The 24,365-nt window shown below is 35.8% G+C and overlaps 1 protein-coding gene across 2 annotated transcripts; it reads right to left on the bottom strand.

Annotated features, from left to right (window-relative positions):
- Positions 1–24,365, bottom strand: LOC135109111 (D-2-hydroxyglutarate dehydrogenase, mitochondrial-like). Of its 2 annotated transcripts, none has more exons than XM_064020178.1 (10): positions 24,307–24,365; positions 23,847–23,968; positions 22,679–22,837; positions 21,546–21,784; positions 20,938–21,174; positions 20,041–20,216; positions 18,660–18,888; positions 14,024–14,195; positions 13,467–13,617; positions 1–681 (listed from the first exon to the last, which is right to left on the bottom strand). In XM_064020178.1, exons 3-10 carry the CDS (start codon positions 22,828–22,830, stop codon positions 613–615), a joined length of 1,425 nt encoding a protein of 474 aa, XP_063876248.1. In that variant the 5' UTR covers positions 22,831–22,837; positions 23,847–23,968; positions 24,307–24,365; the 3' UTR covers positions 1–612. The 2 variants fall into 2 exon arrangements, with proteins under 2 accessions (XP_063876248.1, XP_063876247.1); XM_064020177.1 differs by lacking the exon at positions 1–681 and adding an exon at positions 5,153–7,344.

The raw sequence follows: 24,365 nt of genomic DNA, 5'->3' as shown, positions 1-24,365 counted from the left end.
TATGAAAAGACCAGAGTTTGATGAATGTCATATCTCGTTCAAAAGCTGGAAATGTATGAATAAAAATCTTGACAGCATATCAGATTGTCTACTTAGTTCGCTGAAGTCCTCTCACTCATAGAACACGAGATCAAGAAGCAGGACACGACCTACATATGCGGCAGGTGAGTCAAACTCAAACATTTGTTAGGGTTCATTATTCACTTCGGTAAGGTTTGAAGGGATATCAATTCTTGTGTAATTACATATATACTGAACGAGGAGTTTTCAACTTATTTTGCCGGTCATGCTAGTTCACCAAGAATATCTTATTTGGTTTCATCTAATCTTACACTTGTAAAACTGGTCTTACATGATAAACACAACACTAATTACCGCAAAGAATTTGGCCACCCCACAAAGCCGCACCATAACATATTATGTTACAACCAGCCCCACAACTGATGTCAAACCCCCTTACACCGTACAGTTAAATCACACCAAGCAACATAACTAGCCATAGAATAACCCATATCACACAAAGCCGTACACAATCAGGAGAGCCCGGGTTCGATTTCCAGGCCAGCTCAGAAGTCTTTGGGCGGACTTCTTTGAAGGGTAGTTCTTGTTCACCTAGCAGTGATTAGGTACCTGGCGTAAGTCGGGAGTTGTAACCCGCAGCCTAGGTAGGAGAAACAAACTCTGAAAAGAAAAATACAAATGGTAAGGCATCCTGATCATCTCAGGCCTGGTCTACCAGGTTGGTCGACGCTATCTGGCAGCCATAATTATAGTACTGAATTGTGAGATACTTCCTTAGGTTAATGTATATTTAAGATATGTATTTTACTAAGTTAATATGTAACATGTGGATTTTCAATAATAAGGCTGCAAGATTAATAAATCGGATATTATTATTATTATTATTATTATTATTATTATTATTATTATTATTATTACTATTATTATTATTATTATTATTATTATTATTACTATTATTATTATTATTATTATTACCTAGCCACATCACAACCCACATCTCGCTTTCCTCACCACGCCGCACATAACACACAACCACACGTCCACACCACGCAACACCATGGACACAAAACCAAATCATGCCATGTATCGCACCAGCCACACATCACTCCGTACCACACCCAGTCACTCACCGATTCATATCACTCCCGGCCATACGACATATCACTTGCGTCATAAGAGCCTCACAGCATTCCATACCATACCATACGACACAAGACTGCATTGAATTGCATAATCACACTCAGCCGCACATCAATCGATATGACAACCATATCACGAAAAAAAAAAAAAAAACTAGCCCAAACAAAAACATAAACACAAAGTAACAATAAAGTATCCGACTGATCTACTCGACAGTACCTCGAGCCTTGTGTGTGTCCCTTCCTCTGTCCAATATCTGTAGCGCAAAACCCAGGGGACGGTACGTGAGAGAACATTTAGGCGGCTCAGTGCGTTCAGATACCAGCCTTGACGTGTTCGTCGGTTTCAAACTCTTTCAAGAGGGAAGTTTCAAGACACTTATCCTCCGTTATTTGATTTATTTTTGTGACATTTCTTTGGGAACTGGCACTAAGTGGGCCTTTTTTCTTCAGTTTTTGTTGCCCTTGATCAGTGGCCCTCTTACATAAAAAAAAAAAAAGAGGCTAACAGAGGTATAGGTATGCCAATGAAATGTGAGTCTATGTAAGCTGCAGGGTCAGGCTTCCCGTCTGGCAAAATAAATGAATAAAAGATAAATTAATGAAAAAATAATATATAAAGAATACAAAGTGAATAGATAAATAAATAAATAAATAAATAAACAATAACGATGCCAGTATCGCCATAACGAAGCGGATTTAAAGGTAACGAAGCGGGAATCACCAAAACGAAACGAGTTTCACGGCAACGAAGTGCATTTCACGATAACGAAGCGTTTCACGATAACGCAGCGGATTTCACGGTAACGAAGCGGTTTTCATGATAACGAAGAGGGTGTCGCCATTACGAAGCAGGTTGAAGTTACGAAGCGATGTTGAAGTAAGTTTTCCTAGGCAGGGACAAATCCTTTCTCCCCTTAAGGAGCCATCCCAGGCCTGCAGGAGTGTATGGGGACAGTAGCGGTGCAACCCTCCAGCCCATCACACTGAACAAGAGGTCATTGGGAAAAAAAAATTAGACAACTCACCAGACACTGCCATGGAAGGCACATTCTTTTCCCCTAAAGAGATCCCTCGCATGGCAGTGCCTGAGGCATGGTGGAGGGTAAGTGTTTTCTCATTTACAGTTAGGTCCTGAACGCGGGCTTTTGATGAACCACTACACACACTTCACCAGATACGGGTCCTGAACGCGGGTTTTTGATGAACCACTACACACACTTCACCAGATACGGTCACGGATAGAAGGAAGAGGAGCCCTTATCACCCCTTTAGGACCCCTCTGATGTCAGTATCTGATGGATGGTGCATAGTGAGAAACTATTAGTAGTAATATTAGTAACAATATTAATTTGTGCTTAGGGTACATTTACAACTGCTTAACTCCACAGCTATAGGCCTAGGCTTACAGGTCTAGGCGTCTGCATTATGGCTGCATTAGACGCACAGTAATTACACACACACACACACACACACACACACAAAAAAAAAAAAAAAAAAAAAAAAAAAATTTCTAGAAGTATTTTTTGCGTATATCATGAATACAACATCCGTTTCTTTCTGCGATCCTCCAGTTTCTTGTAATAACCATAATTTGCTACATAATTTTGTGACTGACCTTTGTACCAAACGGGTGGAGGCCATTCATAGATGCATCCCTTTACACCATAAAAGAGGTTCTGTTGCCCATAAGGAACACCATGCCTTCACTTCCAGTTGGTTACTTAGTCATTTTAAGAGACATATGAGAACCTTGGTTTTATTCTAGATTGCATGAGTGGCTAATTTGTGAGGACTTGAAACTAGTACCCCTAATTAATGGGATACAAACTGGATACACCAAATTTATGTGCTTCCTTTGCAAGTGGGACAGAAGGGCCCAGTCATACGCTCAGAATAGCCACCTTGGGAAACTATGACGCCTGGATGTCATAATGTAATTCATGAACCACTAGTTAAGGAGAAAATCATTTTGCCACCACTGCATATAAAACTAGGCCTAATGAAGCAATTTACCAAAGCATTGTATCATATCTTGGACTTCATTGCACCACTATTCTAGATGATCTTGACCACACTGTTTTGATGATGTGCCTCTTACAGCTCTGTTGAGGTGATGATTGCCTCTGTTGATGATGCTTGCCACTACTGGATCAGATGAGGAAGCTTGGTGTGGTGGTGGCTGCTCTGAAGGACTGGGTAGTAGCTTGATATTGTTGGTAACATGGAGGTCATGGGTAGTGGTTTGATATTGTTGATTTGTGCAAGTAAAAGACACGATTTATAAGAGTTCTTGATTTAATAATGGACAATGTACACGCGTGATACCAAGACACAATTACTTGCAGACATGACGATACTGATGTGCTGTCTCTCTCTCTCTCTGAACTGATATGAACTGGACTGATTGTGAACTAATCTAGTCTGACTCTCTCTGAAGACTCTCTGAAGACTGACTCAAGACTTACTGATGTGAAATGACTCTCAAAAGACTGAAGCTCTAGCTACGCGTACGGTTCTATTCAAGTGAAAGAAACAAATCAAGATACAACCTCCGGGATGAAGAAATGACCAACGAGATGATTGGAAATGTGGTGAAAGAATCAATGTGTGTGTGTGTGTGTGTGTGTGTGTGTGTGTGTGTGTACGTGTATGTGTGTGTGTGTACGTGTGTGTGTGTGTGTGTGTGTGTGTTGTACCTTTCATATATACAGTGTAGTATGCAGCAGAGCATGTCAAATCTAGATTTGCACTGTGTGTGTGACAATGCTTCATAGCAACTCATGTTCTGTACTAAAATCTGTAAAGTCATATGGGCTAAAAATGCTTACATGAATGAGCATGTGATTTTTTTTTTCTTTTCAGTACATGTGCAAATCACAGGATAAAAATCTGAAAAAGGTGAGCTCAGTTTTCTGAAATATTAAACCACTAATTTTTGTCTGAGTGAGATCAGAGATATTTCATTAGGCAATGAATTGAATTATTCATGAAATGATCCACACAACACAGAGTTTCGTCCTTTTGCAAAGTTTTGAGTCATAGTGAGTTGAAGTGTTATACTAGGTATCTTCAAGCATCACACTTTTAACAAACTTTTGTCTTTTTTTGTTCATCATCTTTTAAGATATTAGCATATCATAACATTGTACAACTCTCAAGCTTCAAAACAAGACCTTAACGAGCTTCCTATGATCAATAATAAGTTTCCTATGAATGATACAATAAATAAAGATGTGGTCAATATTCAGGAATTTTCATGCATTAAATGTGATCTTAGTGAGACTGGACACATAACATTAAACATTAAATTAAATGTACTACTAGGCTAACTGATATGTGTAACAGACTGTCTGCTTAAGAAAAGTTTTGAGTTATAGTGAGCTAAGGTTGGTAGTTGTGCAGCAAGGCAGAGCTAGATGCTCTTGGTGGGTATATACTATGGTGGCTGTATAGCAGTATGTACTTGTTCATTGACTATCATAGTTTCACAGGTACATACTATATAATACTTTTGATCTTAATCAATTAGTTTGTGATATTTTTTTACTTCATGAATTAAAGGCTACCTCTAAAAATAATATGGAATAGAATTACACACACACACACACACACACGAGTCGTCGTCGAGTAAACAAGCAGCGATCCAAGCTCCAGCAGAGAAAGATTTTGTTTGACCATGGCCACCACTAGGAGCCTAGAATGTGTTCACAGGTAGGAGCTGTGCTCAAGTAGAGTTGTCTTATCTCCATAAAAAAAAAAAATAAATAAATAAATAAATAAATAAATACAAATAAGGGAAAATTTAAATAATAACGTAATAAAATGAGTAAAAGCTCCAGCAAGATGGACGCCATAGGTGGGAGCAGAATGTTGCCAACGGGGTCACCATTTCCAGGATTTGAGGAAGATAATGAACTACATGAAAAAATGCAAGGAAGGAAAGTGGTTTTAATGGAGGGGGATGATCAGTGACCTCATTGAAAGAGTGGAAAAAAAAAAAAAAAAAAAAAAAAAACGACCTGGAAGAGGAAAACAAAGAATTGAAAACACTATACACTGATCTAAAAACAAAATTGAAGGAAAACGATAATATTGTTCAAGAACAGGAAAATGAAGTGATAGGGATGAAAAATGAGCATCAAATCTAGAAGGGGGAAAAAAAAAAGGAAGAAAAAGACATATTACAAGGAACAATCTTGAGCTCCTTTATGAAGAGAAATTTCAGAAGGCATTATCTGGTAGCTAAACCATTATACAGGAAAAGAATGCAACCAACTTCATGGGCATGATATATCATGTCCCTATAAAAAAAAAAAAGAAAAAAAAAATTACCTCCCCATTATCAAGCTATACATTCAGGTCACTGGGAAATGAAACTTGTGAGCTTATTAACAGAGAGAGAGAGAGAGAGAGAGAGAGAGAGAGAGAGAGAGAGAGAGAGAGAGAGAGAGAGAGAGAGAGAGAGAGAGAGAGAGAGAGAGAGAGAGAGAGACTTACTTAAATTGTTATTTTTACTGTGAATAAAACATACTAAAATCAGGTGATTTAAATAACTTCATTTACATCATAACAACCCTGCTAAAATTAATGTATATAAAGATAAATATTTGTGTGTGCGCGTGCGTGCGCGTGTGTGTGTGTGTGTAAATTTTGTCATCTAGAGAGGTGATGTGGGCATCTGTCGCTGGCCCACAAAAACTGGTGTGCAACTAATTACTAATTAAGTAGTTAATGACATTAATAGATATGAAGTAGGAGACAATATGTTAAAAGGACATAATACAAGTGACCGATAATCTGTGAGACCAACTTGAAATATACCTTCCTAACCTTGCATAACTTTGTATTGCATTTGTTCTTCCATGTTTCCATACTTGCCTAAAAATAGAACAATGGAACTGAAAACTCAATCTTCTATTACATCATATGTTAATTTATATTAATCTGTCATTATTCCCAACTCCATCAAAACTACAAGTCAGGACTACCACTTACTTTTTAACAAAAGAAAATTTTTGTTCTCATCTACCATTAAGTTAAATCTATGGAAGCACCAGGTAAACATTCTCCTGAGCCCTGTCCACACTATCAGACTGACGGGCACTGGTTGCTGAGTGGGTTTTCTCTGGCTTCCAAAGTAGTGTTACCAGATAAGGTAAAGGTGCAAACCCTTCACAGGCAGCTGCTCATTCATATTTGCCTGTCATTTCCTCGCTTCTGATCTCACCTCCATGCCTGCCACTCATCTTTCCCAGCTTGTGTACTGGAATGGGATATAGTGACAGTGCTTGCCTGTCATGCACTGCCTGATAGTGTGGACATGGCTTACGAGGGGAGTAATCAAAAACAGGCATCTACATTCACACATTCAGTTACACTCACAAACACTCCCTCACATATCAGAAAAATAAGTTGTTTGTGAGCATATCACAGACTGGATTAAGACATCATTATATATATCATACTGAAGACTTCAGTAACCTTAGGAATACCTATTTATATGCTTCTTGTCACATATGCTTATTGAGGTAAATTAGGATTTTGGTGAATATGCCGTACATTAAATACTACAACAGACATATCATCTTAAAACACATTCTAGAATTGGTAATGAGTTGCTTCTGCAAGAAATGGTTGCTGTTACTTCAGTACATTAATCTCCCTAATTTGGTACCTGACAAATACAAAGCACCTCCTTCATCCATCATCTGATATTAACTAGCAAGCACTTCCAGCCATCTAAAGTAAACAAACCATTGTTTGTAAAGCACTGTGTAGAAAAGATAAGATAAGGGAAGGAATACAAAATTATCCACTTATCCTTTCTACTTACCTTTCACTTATATATATGCTCCTTGACTTAATATATATATATATATATATATATATATATATATATATATATATATATATATATATATATATATATATATATATATATATATATATATCAGCTCCTTGTTAGAATAACTTATTCATCAGGAAGAACCTTATAAGGATTTAGAATGCCATTGGGATCCAACAGTTTCTTCATTTGTTTCATAAGAGTTACTGCACCAGATGATTTTGAGTAATGAATGTAATTCCTCTTTTTAAACCCCAGACCATGCTCAGCACTTATGCTTCCATTTACTTTTGATGTCCATTCATACACTGCTGGCTCAATACGATTCAACACCTCCTGTAAAGTGCCAAATAAATGTTAATTACAATAAGACCTCACGTCTAATTTATTTCAATCTAACAAATATGCATCTAATGCCACTATGGATCTCTATTGTGTTAACTTTGAAAAATGATCATTATTATTCATGTTATACTGCCATGCCCTAAGCCCACCATGGGTGTCTGACTCACCACTCCCTCATATCTCAGTCTGTCTTTGGTCATGGCTTAACAATGTTATGTTGTAAAGCTGCCTCTTGCTGTCTTGAGCAGTTTGACTGCCTGTCTAACCTTGTGTGAATCAATGAAAGTGAATGAAAGAAGATCAAGAGTTATCACCAGCTTTCTAAACAAATGTCATGGAACTGGGGAAGCTGTGGCAAATCTTAATAGAAATGAAAGATAACAGATTGAAAGATAAGGTCATACACAATCTTCTTGGTTACTTTTCTGGATTTGTTAGGAAGGAAAGGAATGTAATAGAAAAAAAGACGACAAAAACAAGGGAGGCATCATGAGAGAGAGAGAGAGAGAGAGAGAGAGAGAGAGAGAGAGAGAGAGAGAGAGAGAGAGAGAGAGAGAGAGAGAGAGAGAGAGAGAGAGAGAGAGAGAGAGAGAGAGAGAGAGAGAGAGAGAGAGAGAGAGAGAGAGAGAGAGAGAGAAAGAGGAAGGAGGGTGGTGATGGTGGTGAGGAGAGAGGTGGCACTGCCCAGTAACCTCCTCTCCTTCCTCTGATACCACTTATCAATACTTGCTTGCAGATAAATTATCCACACTACTTCATCTGATATCACTATGTATGATTATATGACCTAAATTAATCCCAAAAACTTACTTAAGGAGTGAAATTTGTGGCTTAATAAGGGTCCAGTTAAAACATTATAAATTATCCCAATTGGTGATGTATTTAAATCTAATGAATCTTAATCTAATATATATATATATATATATATATATATATATATATATATATATATATATATATATATATATATATATATATATATATATATCTTTTTTTTTTATGCAGGAGGGACACTAACCAAAGGCAACAAAAATCCAATAAAAAAAAAAAGACCACTAAGATGCCAGTCACAGAAAAAGGCTCCAAAGCAGTAGTCAAAAATTGAAGGATAAGTGTCTTGAAACCTCCCTCTTGAAGGAATTCAAGTCATAGGAAGGTGGAAATACAGAAGCAGGCAAGGAGTTCCAGAGTTTACCAGAGAAAGGGATGAATGATTGAGAATACTGGTTAACTCTTGTATCAGAGAGGTGGACAGAATAGGGGTGAGAGAAAGAAGAAAGTCTTGTGCAGCAATGCCGCAGGAGGAGGGGAGGCATGCAGTTAGCAAGATCAGAAGAGCAGTTAACATAAAAATAGTGGTAGAAGACAGCTAGAGATGCAACATTGTGGCAATGTGAGAGAGAGGCTGAAGACAGTCAGTTAGAGGAGAGGAATTGATGACACAAAAAGCTTTTGATTCTACCCTGTTTAGAACAGTGGTATGAGTGGAACCCCGCCAGACATGTGAAGCATACTCCATATATGGACGGATAAGGACCTTGTATAGAGTTAGCAGCTGGGGGGTGAGAAAAACTGGCAGAGACGTCTCAGAACACCTAACTTCATAGAAGCTGTTTTAGCTAGAGATGAGATGTGAAGTTTCCAGTTCAGACTGGAGATGTTTAGTGTAGAAGAGGGGAACAGTTGAGTGTTATTGAAGAAGAGGGGATAGTTGTCTGGAAGGTTGTGTCGAGTTGATAGATGGAGGAATTGAGTTTTTGAGGCACTGAACAATACCAGGTTTACTCTGCCCCAATCAGAAATTTTAGAAAGATCAGAAGTCAGACATTCTGTGGCTTCCCTGCGTGAAATGTTTACTTCCTGAAGGGTTGGACGTCTATGAAAAGATGTGGAAAAGTGCAGGGTGGTATCATCAGCGTAGGAGTGGATAGGACATGAAATTTGGTTTAGAAAGTCATTGATGAATAGTAAGAAGAGAGTGGATGACAGGACAGAACACCACTGTTAATAGATTTAGGAGAAGAACAGTGACCATCTACTACAGCAGCAACAGAACGGTCAGAAACGAAACTTGAGATGAAGTTACAGAGAGAAGGATAGAAGCCGTAGGAGGGTAGTTTGGAAATCAAAGCTTTGTGCCAGACTCTATCAAAAGCTTTTGATATATCCAAGGCAACAGCAAAAGTTTCACCAAAATCTCTAAAAGAGGATGACTAAGACTCAGTGAGGAAAAACGGATCACCAGTAAAGGGGCCTTGACGAAACCCATACTGAGGATCAGATAGAAGGTTGTGAAGTGATAGATGTTTAAGAATCTTCCTGTTGAGGATAGATTCAAAAACTTTAGATGGCCAGGAATTAAATCAACAGGAAGGTAGTTTGAGGGATTAGAATGGTCACCCTTTTTAGGAACAGGCTGAATGTAGGCAAACATCCAGCAAGAAGGAAAGGTTGATGTTGACAGACAGAGGTGAAAGAGTTTGACTAGGCAAGGTGCAAGCACGGAGGCACAGTTTCGGAGAACAATAGGAGGGACCCCATCAGGTCCATAAGCCTTCCGAGGGTTTAGGCCAGTGAGGGCATGGAAAACATCATTGTGAAGAATTTTAATAGGTAGCATAAAGTAGTCAGAGGATTGAGGAGAGGAACAAGCCCAGAATCATCCAAGGTAGGGTTTTTAGCAAAGCTTTGAGCGAGGAGTTCAGCTTTAGAAATAGATAAGATAGCAGTGGTGCCATCTGGTTGAAATATAGGAGGGAAAGAAGAAGAAGCAAAGTTATTGGAGATATTTTTGGCTAGATGCCAGAAGTCATGAGGGGAGTTAGATCTTGAAAGATTTTAACGCTTTTTGTTAATGAAAGAGTTTTTGGCTAGTTGGAGAACAGACTTGGCATGCTTCTGGGCAGAAATATAAAGTGCATGAGATTCTGGTGATGGAAGGCTCAAGTACCTTTTGTGGGCCAGCTCTCTATCATGTATAGCACAAGAACAAGCTGTGTTAAACCAAGGTTTGGAAGGTTTAGGTCCAGAAAAAGAGTGAGGAATGTACGCCTCCATGCCAGACACTATCACCTCTGTTATGTGCTCAGCACACAAAGACGGGTCTCTGACATGGAAGCAATAGTCATTCCAAGGAAAATCAGCAAAATACCTCCTCAGGCCCCCCAACTAGCAGAGGCAAAATGCCAGAGGCACCTTCGCCTGAGGAGGGATTGGAGCGATAGGACAAGATACAGATATGAGATTGTGATCGGAGGAGCCCAACGGAGAAGAGAGGGTGACAGCATAAGCAGAAGGATTAGAGATTAGGAAAAGGTCAAGAATGTTGGGCATATCTCCAAGATGGTCAGGAATATGAGTAGGGTGTTGCACCAATGGGGAGTTTTCAGAACTAAACCGCTAGATGTCGTTGCTGCTCATCTAACTGTAGGAAAGAGGGCTAAAATATTGTTGTAGTAAATCCCGGGTGCATAAAGATGCATAGAACATTGATCATCATGATACTATTGAAATGATGTATCGACTTTTCAATATCTGGTACGGATAATATTGAGAGAATGTGGTCAAATTAATTTTTTTTTTGTGTGATTATTGAGTAAACTGCAAGCATTATCTTAAATAAAGCATATTACAAGTATAAAAACTATTGATTTAGACAATGAAAAAAAAAAAAAAAATCACACTGTACTATATAGTATGACACAACCTACTCAGTAACATCGTGATATATGGCTCTAGTTTTTTTTGTGGGGATTTTAGCATCCCTCTCACAAAGCAAGCAACAAGGCAAAATAATCGAGAACCAAAACAAACATCTCTCAGGCAATCCTGCTGCTGTAGTGTCCAGCTACTGTAATCCATTGCTTAAGGCGTAGTGGAGATGGGCATCGCAGCGACATTTAACTTCTTGTCCAACAACGTGTTTCTTCAGTTCAACCAGTGCGGCCAAGTCAGGTGTTTGTTTTGGTTAGAGATACAGCATTACTATCGCCAGGACACTCGAGTTGCCAATTTTTTTTGTTAAAATTGCCGTTTCCATAAACTAGGAAGGAGATCTATGTAATTTGGATTTTTGACTGCCACAGACATGTTGCCATTATATTTATTGTCGTCTAGATTAAGATGTTTCCAATCAAGAGTGTATTCATTTGGAAATCTTAAGATGACCAAATAAATCTAAATGCCGATTCACTTGAAAATCAACTTATATACATTTGTTCATGAAAAGAGTTTGATTTTACTTGTGTTACTACTTAGAAGGGATTACATAGAAAAATATATTATATAACCCCATTGCATCCTCATGTAAATAGAATAACACTGTAGGTATATCTGATATTGCTTGTATGTGAGAGAAGAGTTTGTGTCTGTGCTGCCACCTGGTCATAACCACTAGTTCTGAAAACTCCCCATTGCTCTAGGTTTTGGAGGATAACGAAGTTGAAGACTAGTTCACCAGGATGGTTAGTGAAGGGAGAGGAAAGCCAAAGCTGGTGGTAAACACTGAAGTCTCCAAGAATGGAGATCTCTGCAAAAGGGAAGAGAGTCAGAATGTGTTCCACTTTAGAAGTTAAGTAGTCAAAGAATTTCTTATAGTCAGAGGAGTTAAGTGAGAGGTATACAGTACAGATAAATTTAGTTTGAGGGTGACTCTGTAGTTGTAGCCAGATGGTGGAAAACTCAGAAGATTCAAGAGTGTGGGCACAAAAGCAGATTAAATCGTTGCACACATAAACACAACATCCAGCTTTGGATCAAAATTGAGGATAGAGAAAGTAGGAGGGAACAGAAAAGGGACTACTGTCAGTTGCCTTAAACACCTGAGTTTCAGTGAGGAAAAGAAGATGAGGTTTAGAAGAGGAGAGGTGGTGTTCTACAGATTGAAAATTAGATCTTAGACTGTGAATGTTGCAGAAGTTAATGAAGAAAAAGTTGAGGGCGGTGTCAAGACACTTAGGGTTGTTGTCAGAAGGGCAGTCAGACTTGGGGACATCTGTGGTCCCCTCCCCAGATGGGGACTACGAGGTAGGAGTCGCCATGATAATTTTGAAATTTTGAGTGAAGGGTGTGTGTGTGTGTTATTAGGTGCTTGTAGTTTTGTGTGGAGGAAGAGAGTTGTCTTTAGAGGGTAGGCTGTGTGAGGTCACAGCTGGGTTTAATGATAAGTTCACAGCACCCTCTGATCCAGTGCTTTAGATCTCACTGGGAGTAATTATCATTTTGGCAGGTAACTATATATATATATATATATATATATATATATATATATATATATATATATATATATATATATATATATATATATATATATATATACAAACTACAGTTAGCACAGTCATATGTGCTATTCTGTAAAATGATAACAACATTTAACCATTAGAAAATGACAGTATGACATGTTGTTTAATCTGAGTAACCCTGGATGGGCAAATACAAAACTACAGGCACTGAAGGACTTGAACTACTGTACTTTTTCTGAGGAGAACCATGAACATTCAAAAGGCTAAACTGATGTATCAAAATAAATCCAGAGAATATGTTGATAGATTTTGTTACTTGAATGTTAAATAGGAATCAAAGATATTTGGAATGAGTGCAGTACTGAAATTATGAGGACAGGTAGTCATACCAAATTGCATTCCACTGTTTTTTTTCCTTAATCATAAATTTTCTTATATCCTTAGAATCCATCAGTGGTTACATTTTGTAAAGTGATTATTAACAGATCAGGCGACATGAAACAGAGGGAATACCCTTTATATTTTTAAAGATTATTTACAGGTCAGAAGACATGAGATAGGGAAAACTCTTTATATATGAAAGAATATGTCATGTTAACACACTTTCTACAACAATTATACATTGCTCAATTCTGGTTGTATGAAATGATATAAAGAGAAAAATTATGTTAGGTATGCTATGTATATTAAAAGAGATGGTACAGTGCTAGTATGTAATACAACACATGGAATGTTCTCAGAAAGGATATGAAAATAATGGAAAATGAAAAAAAATGCATATATATTCCCATCGTCTACCATTCTTAAGCAGCTCATATCATGTTCAGCATGGAAATAATATTATAAGCAGAATGATGATGATAATATACAAACCTTATCAAACTCATCTGTTGTGATGTTGAGGTGGAGATTTCCATCCCCAATGTGTCCATAGCCACAGCAGCGAATTATCTTAGATCCCAAGTGCTTCCTCATATCTTCAACCATTTTATAGAAGTGAGACAATGGGGTGGAGATGTCATACCTTAAAAAAAATAAATAAATAAATAAAAAAAATAAAAAAAAAATATTAGAGATAAGTACAGAACACATCAAAGTTCTAAAATTTTCTCTCCCGAGTTCACAGATTATATGTGTGGTTGGACAAGAGACTCACTACATTCACTTTTTTTTCCTTTTTTAATAATTCACACTGAAGTAATACAGAAAAATAGAAACAGGAATAGTCAGGGCTAACCAAAATCCACTCTGGTCTTAGTGATCACTTATGGCATAACTGGTAACAAGTCAGTTCACCTTCAGCATTCTGCCAAGGTTTGTTCCTTTCAGAGCCAAGTCATTCTCCCTTCAGAAAAAAAAATTCTTGGTGTTTCCATGATCCTCCAAAATATGGCATGACATTATCAACAATCATTATCACTGTTACTCACTTGTATGTGTAGCCCTCATGATGAAGGGCCTCTGCAATTCTCTCCCTCAGTCCCCATATGTGCAGCATTCTGGAGGGTTCAGAAGCCACTGTGCCATCATCAACTATTCCTGACCCAAGAACATCTTCTAGGAAGATATTTAACTTCTCCTCATCATGTGTTCCATTTGATCCTGGATAAAACATAAATATCTACTGAACACACTGTAACATACCTAAAGAATTTGGAAGAGGAAAGGCTCAAAGAATAGTGAAAGTACTGCAAGAAGAAAAATATGCCAGCTTTGCAAAAATGCTCAATGTGATACAATATTTAGAACTGGAAATAAAAATAAATAAATAAATAAAAACTTAGGGGAAAAAAGCATTATCAAAAGATAGTAAACACAAACATTTCCTTGGGATTTACAAAACAACGGTTACTGGAGGTGCACCAAATGAACATGTGCCAAATGCAATGAATATTTAAATGCCAAAAGTATACACATTTACTAAATGAGGAACTAATAACTCATCTGATGTACTGTTACATGCACCACTGGCTGATGTCTTTGTTATTCATTCAAGTATAAGGAGGGGGTGCAAAAGTTTGTACAAAGTTATAAAGTGAAAACTGGAAAACATGAATGGTATAATACCAGGTGTGTAGAAGCAAAAAAGAAAAAGGATAGGGCATGGAAGAAAATGATGAGACAACTGAACAGAAATACTAGGGAAGAATACAGAAAGGCAAGGAATGAATATGGTATAAGAAGAAGAGAAGAAGAAAGAAATTTTGAAAGTGACAGTAAGAAAATGCAAGGAAGAGCCCAAACTCTTCTATAGATATGTAAATGGAAAAATGAAACATAGGAATGACATAAACAAGTTAAAAAGAGAAGGAAGAATTTTTGAAATTACTAAGGAAATGAGTAAACTAATTAATGAGTTTTCAATCTGTGTTTACAAAGGAAACCAATTTTGTGGCACCTTATGTGGTATCATAGAATGAGGGAATACTGCAGATACAAGTAAAGAGACAAGAAATCAAGAAGCTGCTCGAAGAGCAGGATGTTAGGAAAGCTATGGGACTATATCAAGTAAATGGATGGATATTAAAAGAATGCAGAGAACAAATGAAGGAACCCATATTGGATATAATCAACAGCTCGTTGAAAGAAGGAAAAGTACCAAGGGAATGGAAAAGAGCTAACATAGTCCCAATAGACAAAGGGGGAAATAAAATGAAACTATTAAATTATAGACCAGTGTCACTAACAAGTACTATAAGTAAACTTTGTGAAATTGTAATTAAAGAGAGATGGGTGCAATATTTAGAAGATGAAAAGATAATTACAGAAAAGCAATTTGGATTCAGGAAAGGGAGATCTACTGAGCTTTTATACAAGAGTAATAGATGGAGTGCAAGAGAGGGATGGATAGGTTGATGCAGTATACTTGGATCTTAAAAAAGCATTTGATAAAGTTCCCCACAAAAGCCTTATGTGGAAGTTAGAGAATGGAGGAGGACTAAAAAGAGTAACATTGAGATGGATGGAGGATTATTTACAAGGAAGGGAAATGAGAACAGTAATCAGAGACACAAAATCAAGTTGGTGCGAAGTGACAAGTGGGGTACTGCAAGGATCTGCATTGGCACCCAGTATGTTTCAAATATATATAAACTATATGACAGAGGATCTAAATAGTTATGTAGATGCATGGAGCCAAAGATGGAAACTAGAATTTAGTGCCAGAAAATGCCATGTGTTGGAAATAGGAAAAATAAAAAGAGACCTTCATGGAATTACAAAATGGGAGGAGAAATAATAACAAAAAATGATGAAGAAAAAGATTTGGGAGTAATGATTCAGGACACACTATCACCTGAAAGGCATATAAACGGAATAGATGGCTCTACATACAGCTTGTTAACAAACATTAAGGTGACATTTAACTGTTTAGATAAAGAAATGATGAGGAAAATTATAACAAGCATGATATGTCCTAAATTAGAATAAGAAGCAAAAGCTTGGGCTCCACATAGAAAAAAAAGATATGGAAACTCAAAAGAATACAGAGGAAAGTGACAAAGATGGTACCAGAATTGAAAGACTTAAGTTGTGAAGAAAGACTTGAAATGATGGGATTAGTAACACTACAAGAGAGGAAAGAAAGAGGAGACCTGAAAATGTCCAAATTAGTAAACAATATAGAAAGAATAGACAGAAATGACTTAGTACCACAGATGGAGGAGGGAGAGAGATGGATGAGGGGGCATGGAAAGAAGGTAAAAATGAGTGGATGTTTGAGTGACAAAGAAATGCAGCTTCCCATATCAAACTATTGAAATCTGGAATTATTTGAAGGAATAGGTGATTGTGGCAAACAATGTACACATGTTTAAAGAGAAACTGGATAAAATATGGTTATGGAGACAGGACAAATTGAGCTTTAGCTTGTGCCCTGTACAATACAACTAGGTAAATACACAAACCCAAATCCACAATCCCTGTGGTTCTTCACTGTGGAAGCAGCTCTTATTATCTGAAAATGTGGTCGTGGATATTGATGCAGATCTTTTGTTATATTGAACGGATGTGGATGGTAATGTCGAAGCAGATTTCTGATGCATCATTAATCCTAAAAAAAAAAAAAAAAAAAAAAAAAAAAAAAAAAAAAAAAAAAAAATATATATATATATATATATATATATATATATATATATATATATATATATATATATATATATATATATATATATATATATATATATATATATATATATATATATATATATATATATATATATATACACACACACATACACACACACACACACACAGTGAAACCTTGGTTACCAAATGTCTCCCTTTCCGAACAACTCAGTTTTCGAGCAAATGTTTTAACTCATAATTGCTTCGGTTGCTGTACCATAATTCAGTTTTCGAACAAAGTTACTTGATTTCAAATACTTCAAGACATAGCATAATCTGCCATTTATTACTAATTTATAGCTTCTATAAATATTTCCTTTGTTTTTATGTATTTGGAGGAGAGACACAGAGGGTAAGACACTAATTCAGTCTTTTAAATAAGTTAAGTGTGATCCCGTTGAAGAAATTCCTCGATGTAAACAAACAAGATTCGGTGTTCAGGAGTAATCCTGATCCTCTTGTGGCTCTCTCTATAACCCCACAACGCCATCATTACTGCACAACTACATTTTCCCAGTAGCAAGATGTCCAAGTGTTATGATCACCTTCATTTTGGCAGTGAATGGGTTGCTCCTCTGTCACTCTGTAAGGCTTTCCTCACTTGATCGGTGAGAAAGAAAATGCCTGCATGGCCTAAATAATATCTTTTGATAAATTCCGTGTCACTAAGTTCATCAAATACATCCTTTCTGGATAAAAGAATTCTAAGCTGGAGATGTTGTGGAGCGGCCATCTTAGCAGTGGAAGTGTAGGTCATTACCCACTAAGACATGGTGGACTGGTGTCTGCACACGGATCAATCTATTTTACATTGATTCCTATGGGGAAAATCATTTCGGTTTTCGCACATTTCGGATTTTGAATGGCATTCAGGAATTAACTAAGTTTCAAAACCGAGGTTCCACTGTGTGTGTGTGTGTGTGTGTGTGTGTCTATATATATATATATATATATATATATATATATATATATATATATATATATATATATATATATATATATATATATATATAATTTTTTTTCTTTTACATGAAATTTTGTCCTAAAATTTCTCTCTTATAAGTTCAAAGGAAAGCTTTGCAATACAGATTTCTCATATGTTTTCCAAGAACCAATCTGGTGATGTTAGAGGAACATTATGAGACCAAAAGTTTTACACATTTTTCTAATGTCCAGAGTTCAGAAAAAAAAAAAAAGTAAATAAGATAAAATTAATGAATTAATTAGAATAATTTTTTGGTCTTCAAAATCCTACTGTATTATCAGAGGGCTGGGTCCTGTGATAAAGAAACAATAATCTATCAAATAAACTATTATCACAGAGCAGCCATATTGAAAATGCCTGGAAATAACAGTTATAGGCCTAAGCATCTTTTATTGAGTCAGATGACTTTTGGGCCTATAGACTTCTTCTTGTATTATTCAATCTAATGATGGTGGTGGAATTTTATGGGACTGAAAATTTTTGCAAATTTTTAAAGGTCCTGACCTTAGAAAAATGTACAAAAACTTTTTGTCCTAAAACTTGTGAAAAGTTATGGAAATTAATATGAAGTTCAAAAAGTATTTTTACATGAAGTACTGGTGTTTTGAAAAGGTAATGAATATGTATGAAGTTATGTGATTAAAAACCTACTTGTATTAACTTTTTTATGCCAATAAATCATTTTCCTTTTAATTCAGTAACAGCTCTGTAAAATCACTACATATTTTTGAGACAAAACATTTTTTTATGATATTCCAAGATCTGGAACTTAATAAAAAAAAAAAAAGCCATTATGAAGAAAGCTGTTACAAAAACAAAATCTATGAGCAAAATAAAAGTTACCTGAACTTATGTGAAGATGATTTTGGGTTAGTAAGTTCTGTTTAAAATACATGAAGATAATTTTTCTTAGTAACTATAGAAATGTATTGGGGGCAGATATTTGTGATACTAACCTGAAGTCTCAATTAACATGTAATATTCATGTGATGAAATTGGTGGCTTTAGTTTCAAGTTCTCTTCTACACATTCAAGAGATGATCTGTCAATAAATTCACAAGAGCTCAAAATTTCTCCAAGCTTGCTTTTTGCTGCAACATAGGTTTTGAGGACATTCTCATAAGTGCTGAGACCCAGTAAGGCAAGATTGACAGCTTGTGGCCTTGGTGGACAATGGATTGCAATCTGAAATAAACATTGAATGACATGTTGATTATATGACAAAAAAAATGTTGTGAGAATGTTCCACACTTCAAATAATAATAATTATATGTACATCACTAAAAACAAATTAATGCAATATCAAGCCAAATACTTCAAATCAGAAAATGGATATGTACAAGAATAGTCTTCTGGCAAACACACAAAAACCTTGATAAATAATTGCATAATGCAGGTCTGTGTAAGTATTTGGAAACTGATCTGAAGTAAACCATAAATATAAGGACTTGATGGTAAAGAGAACAGAAGTGAACCTTGGTAAAGTAAACAATGTGCTCAAATATCATCATATAAGCTAAAAGTGATTGCCACTCGCCAGAACTTGCCTGGCTGTTGCCGTCAACATACTGAGTATTTGTGCTTGTATTTAATGTACATTATAATTTGGCTATACTCCATTCGGTTCCACTTCACCTGTTTGGCACTGTTCTGCTCAGCAGAGGGACTAGTAATGTGTTACTTCCTTAAAATCATTCTACTTCTTTCACAAGATATTTAAATTTTTCCACTTAGCCTCCAGGATAGGGAAATTTGGCTTACATCATTGAATTAAGCAGTCAATCTACAACTATAACACAATTATAAAAAAAAAAATCAGAAGAATAAAACATGAAGTAATTATGATAAGTGCAAGTGAGCAAATAAAATTTTACAGTTATGTACATTTACACTAACAACTGATATTTAAATCATATAATTATGAAGCCAATTATGTATAGAATAAAACATATGTTCTGCATAAACTACTGAATAAAATTGTGCCTATGATTTTACATAAAATGATAGATGAGAAAAGGAAGGATGTTTATGAACATGCTGTGGTGCAGGACTGAAGGAGGGAAGGACACAACAGTGCACCTCATTACTAAAGCCTCTGTTGAGCATGATTCCCATCCAAACTGTGCCAAGCAAGAAAAATATTATGAAGCTATACATTCAGGTCACTAGGAAATGAAACTTGTAGAGAGAGAGAGAGAGAGAGAGAGAGAGAGAGAGAGAGAGAGAGAGAGAGAGAGAGAGAGAGAGAGAGAGAGAGAGAGAGAGAGAGAGAGAGAGAGAGAGAGAGAGAGAGAGAGAGAGGAAAGAGTGAGAAGCGCCATTTACACAGATATTTACCTTTGTTACTAATCCCAATGTTCCTTCAGAACCAATAAATAAATGTTTGAGATCATAGCCAGTATTATCTTTTTTCATGGCTGTCATGCAATCAATCACTTCTCCTGAGGCTAAGACTGCCTCCACACCCAGGACAGATCCATGAAGGCTTCCATAGCGAAGCAAGCGTAAGCCTCCTGAGAATGTTAATATTTATAATCATAAGTTTAGGATAGTAGAATTCTGTATACAAATTTCTTCACTAATTTGTAGAATCTGAGATTCCTCAGTAAAATTGTTATTGCTCTGTCTTTCTAATCTGTTACATTAATTTCAGTACAGTGGAAGCAAAGCATACAGACTATATGGTACAAAGTTAAGGTACAGTAAGATTGTAAGGAAGGTAAAAATATGGCATGATATTACAGAACAAAATTTTCTTCTATAGTGAGATACAAATGATTTTTCGTAAACTTTTTTTGCACCCTTTCGTGTCAAGCCACATCTGCACACACAGCCTTAAGCAAACCTGCTTAAGGCTGTGCATGGATCTGCCCCACCTCCTTCACCAGACCTGTAGTGAGATCAATAGTAAACAGTAATGAACCCATCCTGTCTTGACATGAATTTTACTTTGAAAGTCACATAATTGCACCAGTTTTATTAACTGCCACAATCTAAAGCATTCTAAGATTTACATCAGCCTATCACAGCCACTTATGCAACTACTGCTTGAATAGGAAAGCATTCACATCCAAGGTTATGATGAGTGCAACCAGAGTGTGTTGAGAGACTTGTATCTGGACTATACTTACTACTGATGTGGAGAGAGTTACTAGTTAGCTTCATTATCACAATAATTCAATATCAAAATATTAACAACAAAATAGTATAAGAGCATAGAGGAAGAAAGATTACCTGCATTAGTTGACACATTGCCACCGATGTGACAGCTGCCTTTTGCTCCAAGATCCAGGGGGACCATTAATCCAAAGTCAGCCACATGCTGATCCAAGGCTTCGAGAACACACCCAGATTGACATGTAACAACACCTGACCAAGTGTCTACATTTTCAACCTTATTCATCAAATTTGTTGAGATGATAATTTCATCAAATACTGGAACACTTCCACCAACCAGTCCAGTGTTACCACCTGTTTTGAGAAAAATTCAAAATTTTATATATATATATATATATATATATATATATATATATATATATATATATATATATATATATATATATATATATATATATATATAAAAGTAGCAACTTAGGAGAGAAATTTGACTTTATGGGTATAATCTTCACTTTTCAAGATTTGTTAAAATATAATTTTGTATCCTCATTATAAATGTTATATGATCTCTAATAATGATTATGCTGCAAGGCATACTATGCCATCAGATTTCTTTAGGGAGATGATAGGCAAATGAAAACACTAAAAAACTGGGAGGATCATCAGTGAGGCTCTCAAGGCAACTATCCATGAAGAACTAAACACAACAATATTGAAATATTTGCCTTGAGGGCATACTGCAAGTCTATGCTGGTTGCAGTAGGACAAGATTGCAGACACTTCTTCAGTTGTTTTGGGTTTAAGAAGAACAGAAGATGCTCCCCGCACAGTATCCAGCCAGTCCGTGTTGTGACCTTCCAGCTCTGATTCACCTTCGATAATTCGGTGTGGACCCAAGAGTTCAGTAAAGAATTTGATATTTTCTTCATTTATTTCATTGTATTTTCCTCTCTTTACCTGATACCTAGTAAAGATGCATACATTAAAAATATATTCATCTTGAGAAATCACAATTAAGATCTTCAAATAAAGATCTATCACAATGTACAGTAGTTCAAGGGCTTTTTTCTTGCATTGCGACTGTGGTACACAATTATAACTAATAACAAATATTGTCTTCATGAGGTAACTCTTTATCTCACTAATACATAAACTACAACATGGAGGTACTGTCTGTGGAACAATATATCCAGTACAGCATTACTACTAGAGAAGTTTTTAAAATGGAAAAGTTTCACAATGAGTTTAATGGCAGAAGAGGCAAAGCAGGTTAAATTTCACACTGGCCTTGGTAATAATTTAATATGAATAAGATAAAACAAAAAGCTTTCTTAAATCATGCTTTACTTATCTGTTGTATTCAAGCATTTAAAATGGAACCAAATATATGCAACAATACTCTTCTTACTATGGTATCATAAAAAAAAAAAAAAAAAAAGGTATTAAAGCTGTCATGCCAAGTTTTATAGTATCCTGGAAACACTGGAAAACTTAACTGAAATTAATTGGCACCTTTGGTGTCTTTTTTCCACTAGTTTATTGCCCTAGGCCAGCAGAGCCCTTCTAAAAAAATAAAAAATAAAACAAACAAATAAATAAATAAATAAATAAATACATAATAATAATAATAATAATAACAATAATAATAATAATAATAATAATAATAATAACAACAACAAATAAATAAACAAATTAAAAAAGAGTTTATCACCTGGGACTGAACCTGGCACAATACTCAAGGCACACATGCCAAGCCAGCCACAAGTCAGCAACAGCACCATAGTGCATTTTGGTTGGCTATGATGGTTATATCACTACAAATTTATTTATTTATTTATTATTTATTTATCTCACATACCTTTTTGAAGTCAGCTCACACTTTCTGTGACATGATGATGTGTGTATGAAAGTCTTATTCCATCTGTACAAGTTTGAACTCAGGTTGCAGGATGCCCAGGTCCAACGTGAGGCCATGGAAATAGCGTGCCTTAATTCTTTCCCACCAAGCATATTTTTCCTATAAATAATTTTTTTTATTACTAAAAAATAAATAAATAAATAAAAAAAATAATCCCTTTCTTGAAAATAACTATTCTTGTTCAAGATATATATCTTTCTTGCTGAAAATAAATGTCTACCTTAATAAATATGTTCAGCAAGTATGTATTTTTGGTCATTATTCTCTATTAGTCTTATTTTTCTATTTTATGGCTGTTTTATAGAAAATAACTAAATTTGCTGCAAATTTATTTTCACCATAAAATTGAATATTAAATAAAAAAGGGTTAAATGAATTTATTAAATGAATCTGGACTTTCCTTAATTTCTAATCTTGTGGAGTGACTATGAGACACTGGCTAAACAGTGCCTTGTTGCGGAACCTTGCCTTGTCCTTATGGAGGCAGGTTCTATGTAACTTTATCTAACTGCTTAATTTTATCTTGCCCCATGTCAGGCTGCGACAGCAGGGGCTGCTCAATAAGACAGCAATTGGTTAGTCGTGCAGGATCAGCATGCCACAGGGCTAAGAGTAGTCCCACATGATTAACGGTTTAGTTAGGTTCTTTCATTTGAGTTTTAACTCTTTTCCTTAGTTTTATTGGTTGAAGCTAATTTGTGACTTCTGAGCTTAGAAAACCACACAAATTCCAATAATAAAAAAGACAGCATGGTATATAGTAAAAAATAAATAAATAAAATATATATATATATATATATATATATATATATATATATATATATATATATATATATATATATATATATATATATATATATTCTTTTAAGAGGGAGTTCAAGACCCTCCCATTTTGGATGGTCTAACCTTTCTTTTGGAACAGGCATTATACGAGGATCTTTTTCTTCACTCTATTTTGTTGCCTTTAGAACGTGCTCCTTTTGCATAAAATAAATAAATAAATAAATAAATAAATCAGTAAATAAAAGAATAAAAATATAAAAGACAATATGTAACAAAGAGAAAGAAAGGAAAGAAAGAAGTAACAGTTAACACACTGTTTGCTTACTTGTTACCGTTGTGTGTGGCTTTACGTAATGCAGTGACAAGCCCAGAATATTCTGTTCCACGACGTCACATAAACACCGTAAGGAGAGGCGAGGTAAACTGAGGCAGGGCCACTTGCTTCTTCTGTTTTTACGGGGTTACATTATTATTTCATCATCTTACATGTATAATGGAAAGGAAAATGTTGTTAATTACTTCTTCAGTCATTTACTACGTGCTTAATTATACTAAGAAGGTGTTTCTTCTGGCATACTTTAGCGATGACACGTTACTGCACTTCTTAAAATGTTACAATCACATAACACCATGTGGCTTATCTCTGTAAAACAAAAGGTTCTTACATAATATAATTCACTCCATAGGCTTAGCTGTGCAGTATCTGTGCAATGTTTATGCGTTTAACTTGGCAAGGAGCAACAAAGTTGGCCCTAGTTATACATGTGACACACACATACACATACCTTTATTTATTGCGCGGTCATGCTGAGAGACACACTGGCTTCTCATTATTACATGCGTT

This window comes from Scylla paramamosain, chromosome 18 (genome assembly GCF_035594125.1).
Source record: "Scylla paramamosain isolate STU-SP2022 chromosome 18, ASM3559412v1, whole genome shotgun sequence".
Taxonomy (NCBI): domain Eukaryota; kingdom Metazoa; phylum Arthropoda; class Malacostraca; order Decapoda; family Portunidae; genus Scylla; species Scylla paramamosain.
This window is presented reverse-complemented; position numbering and strand designations above follow the sequence as displayed.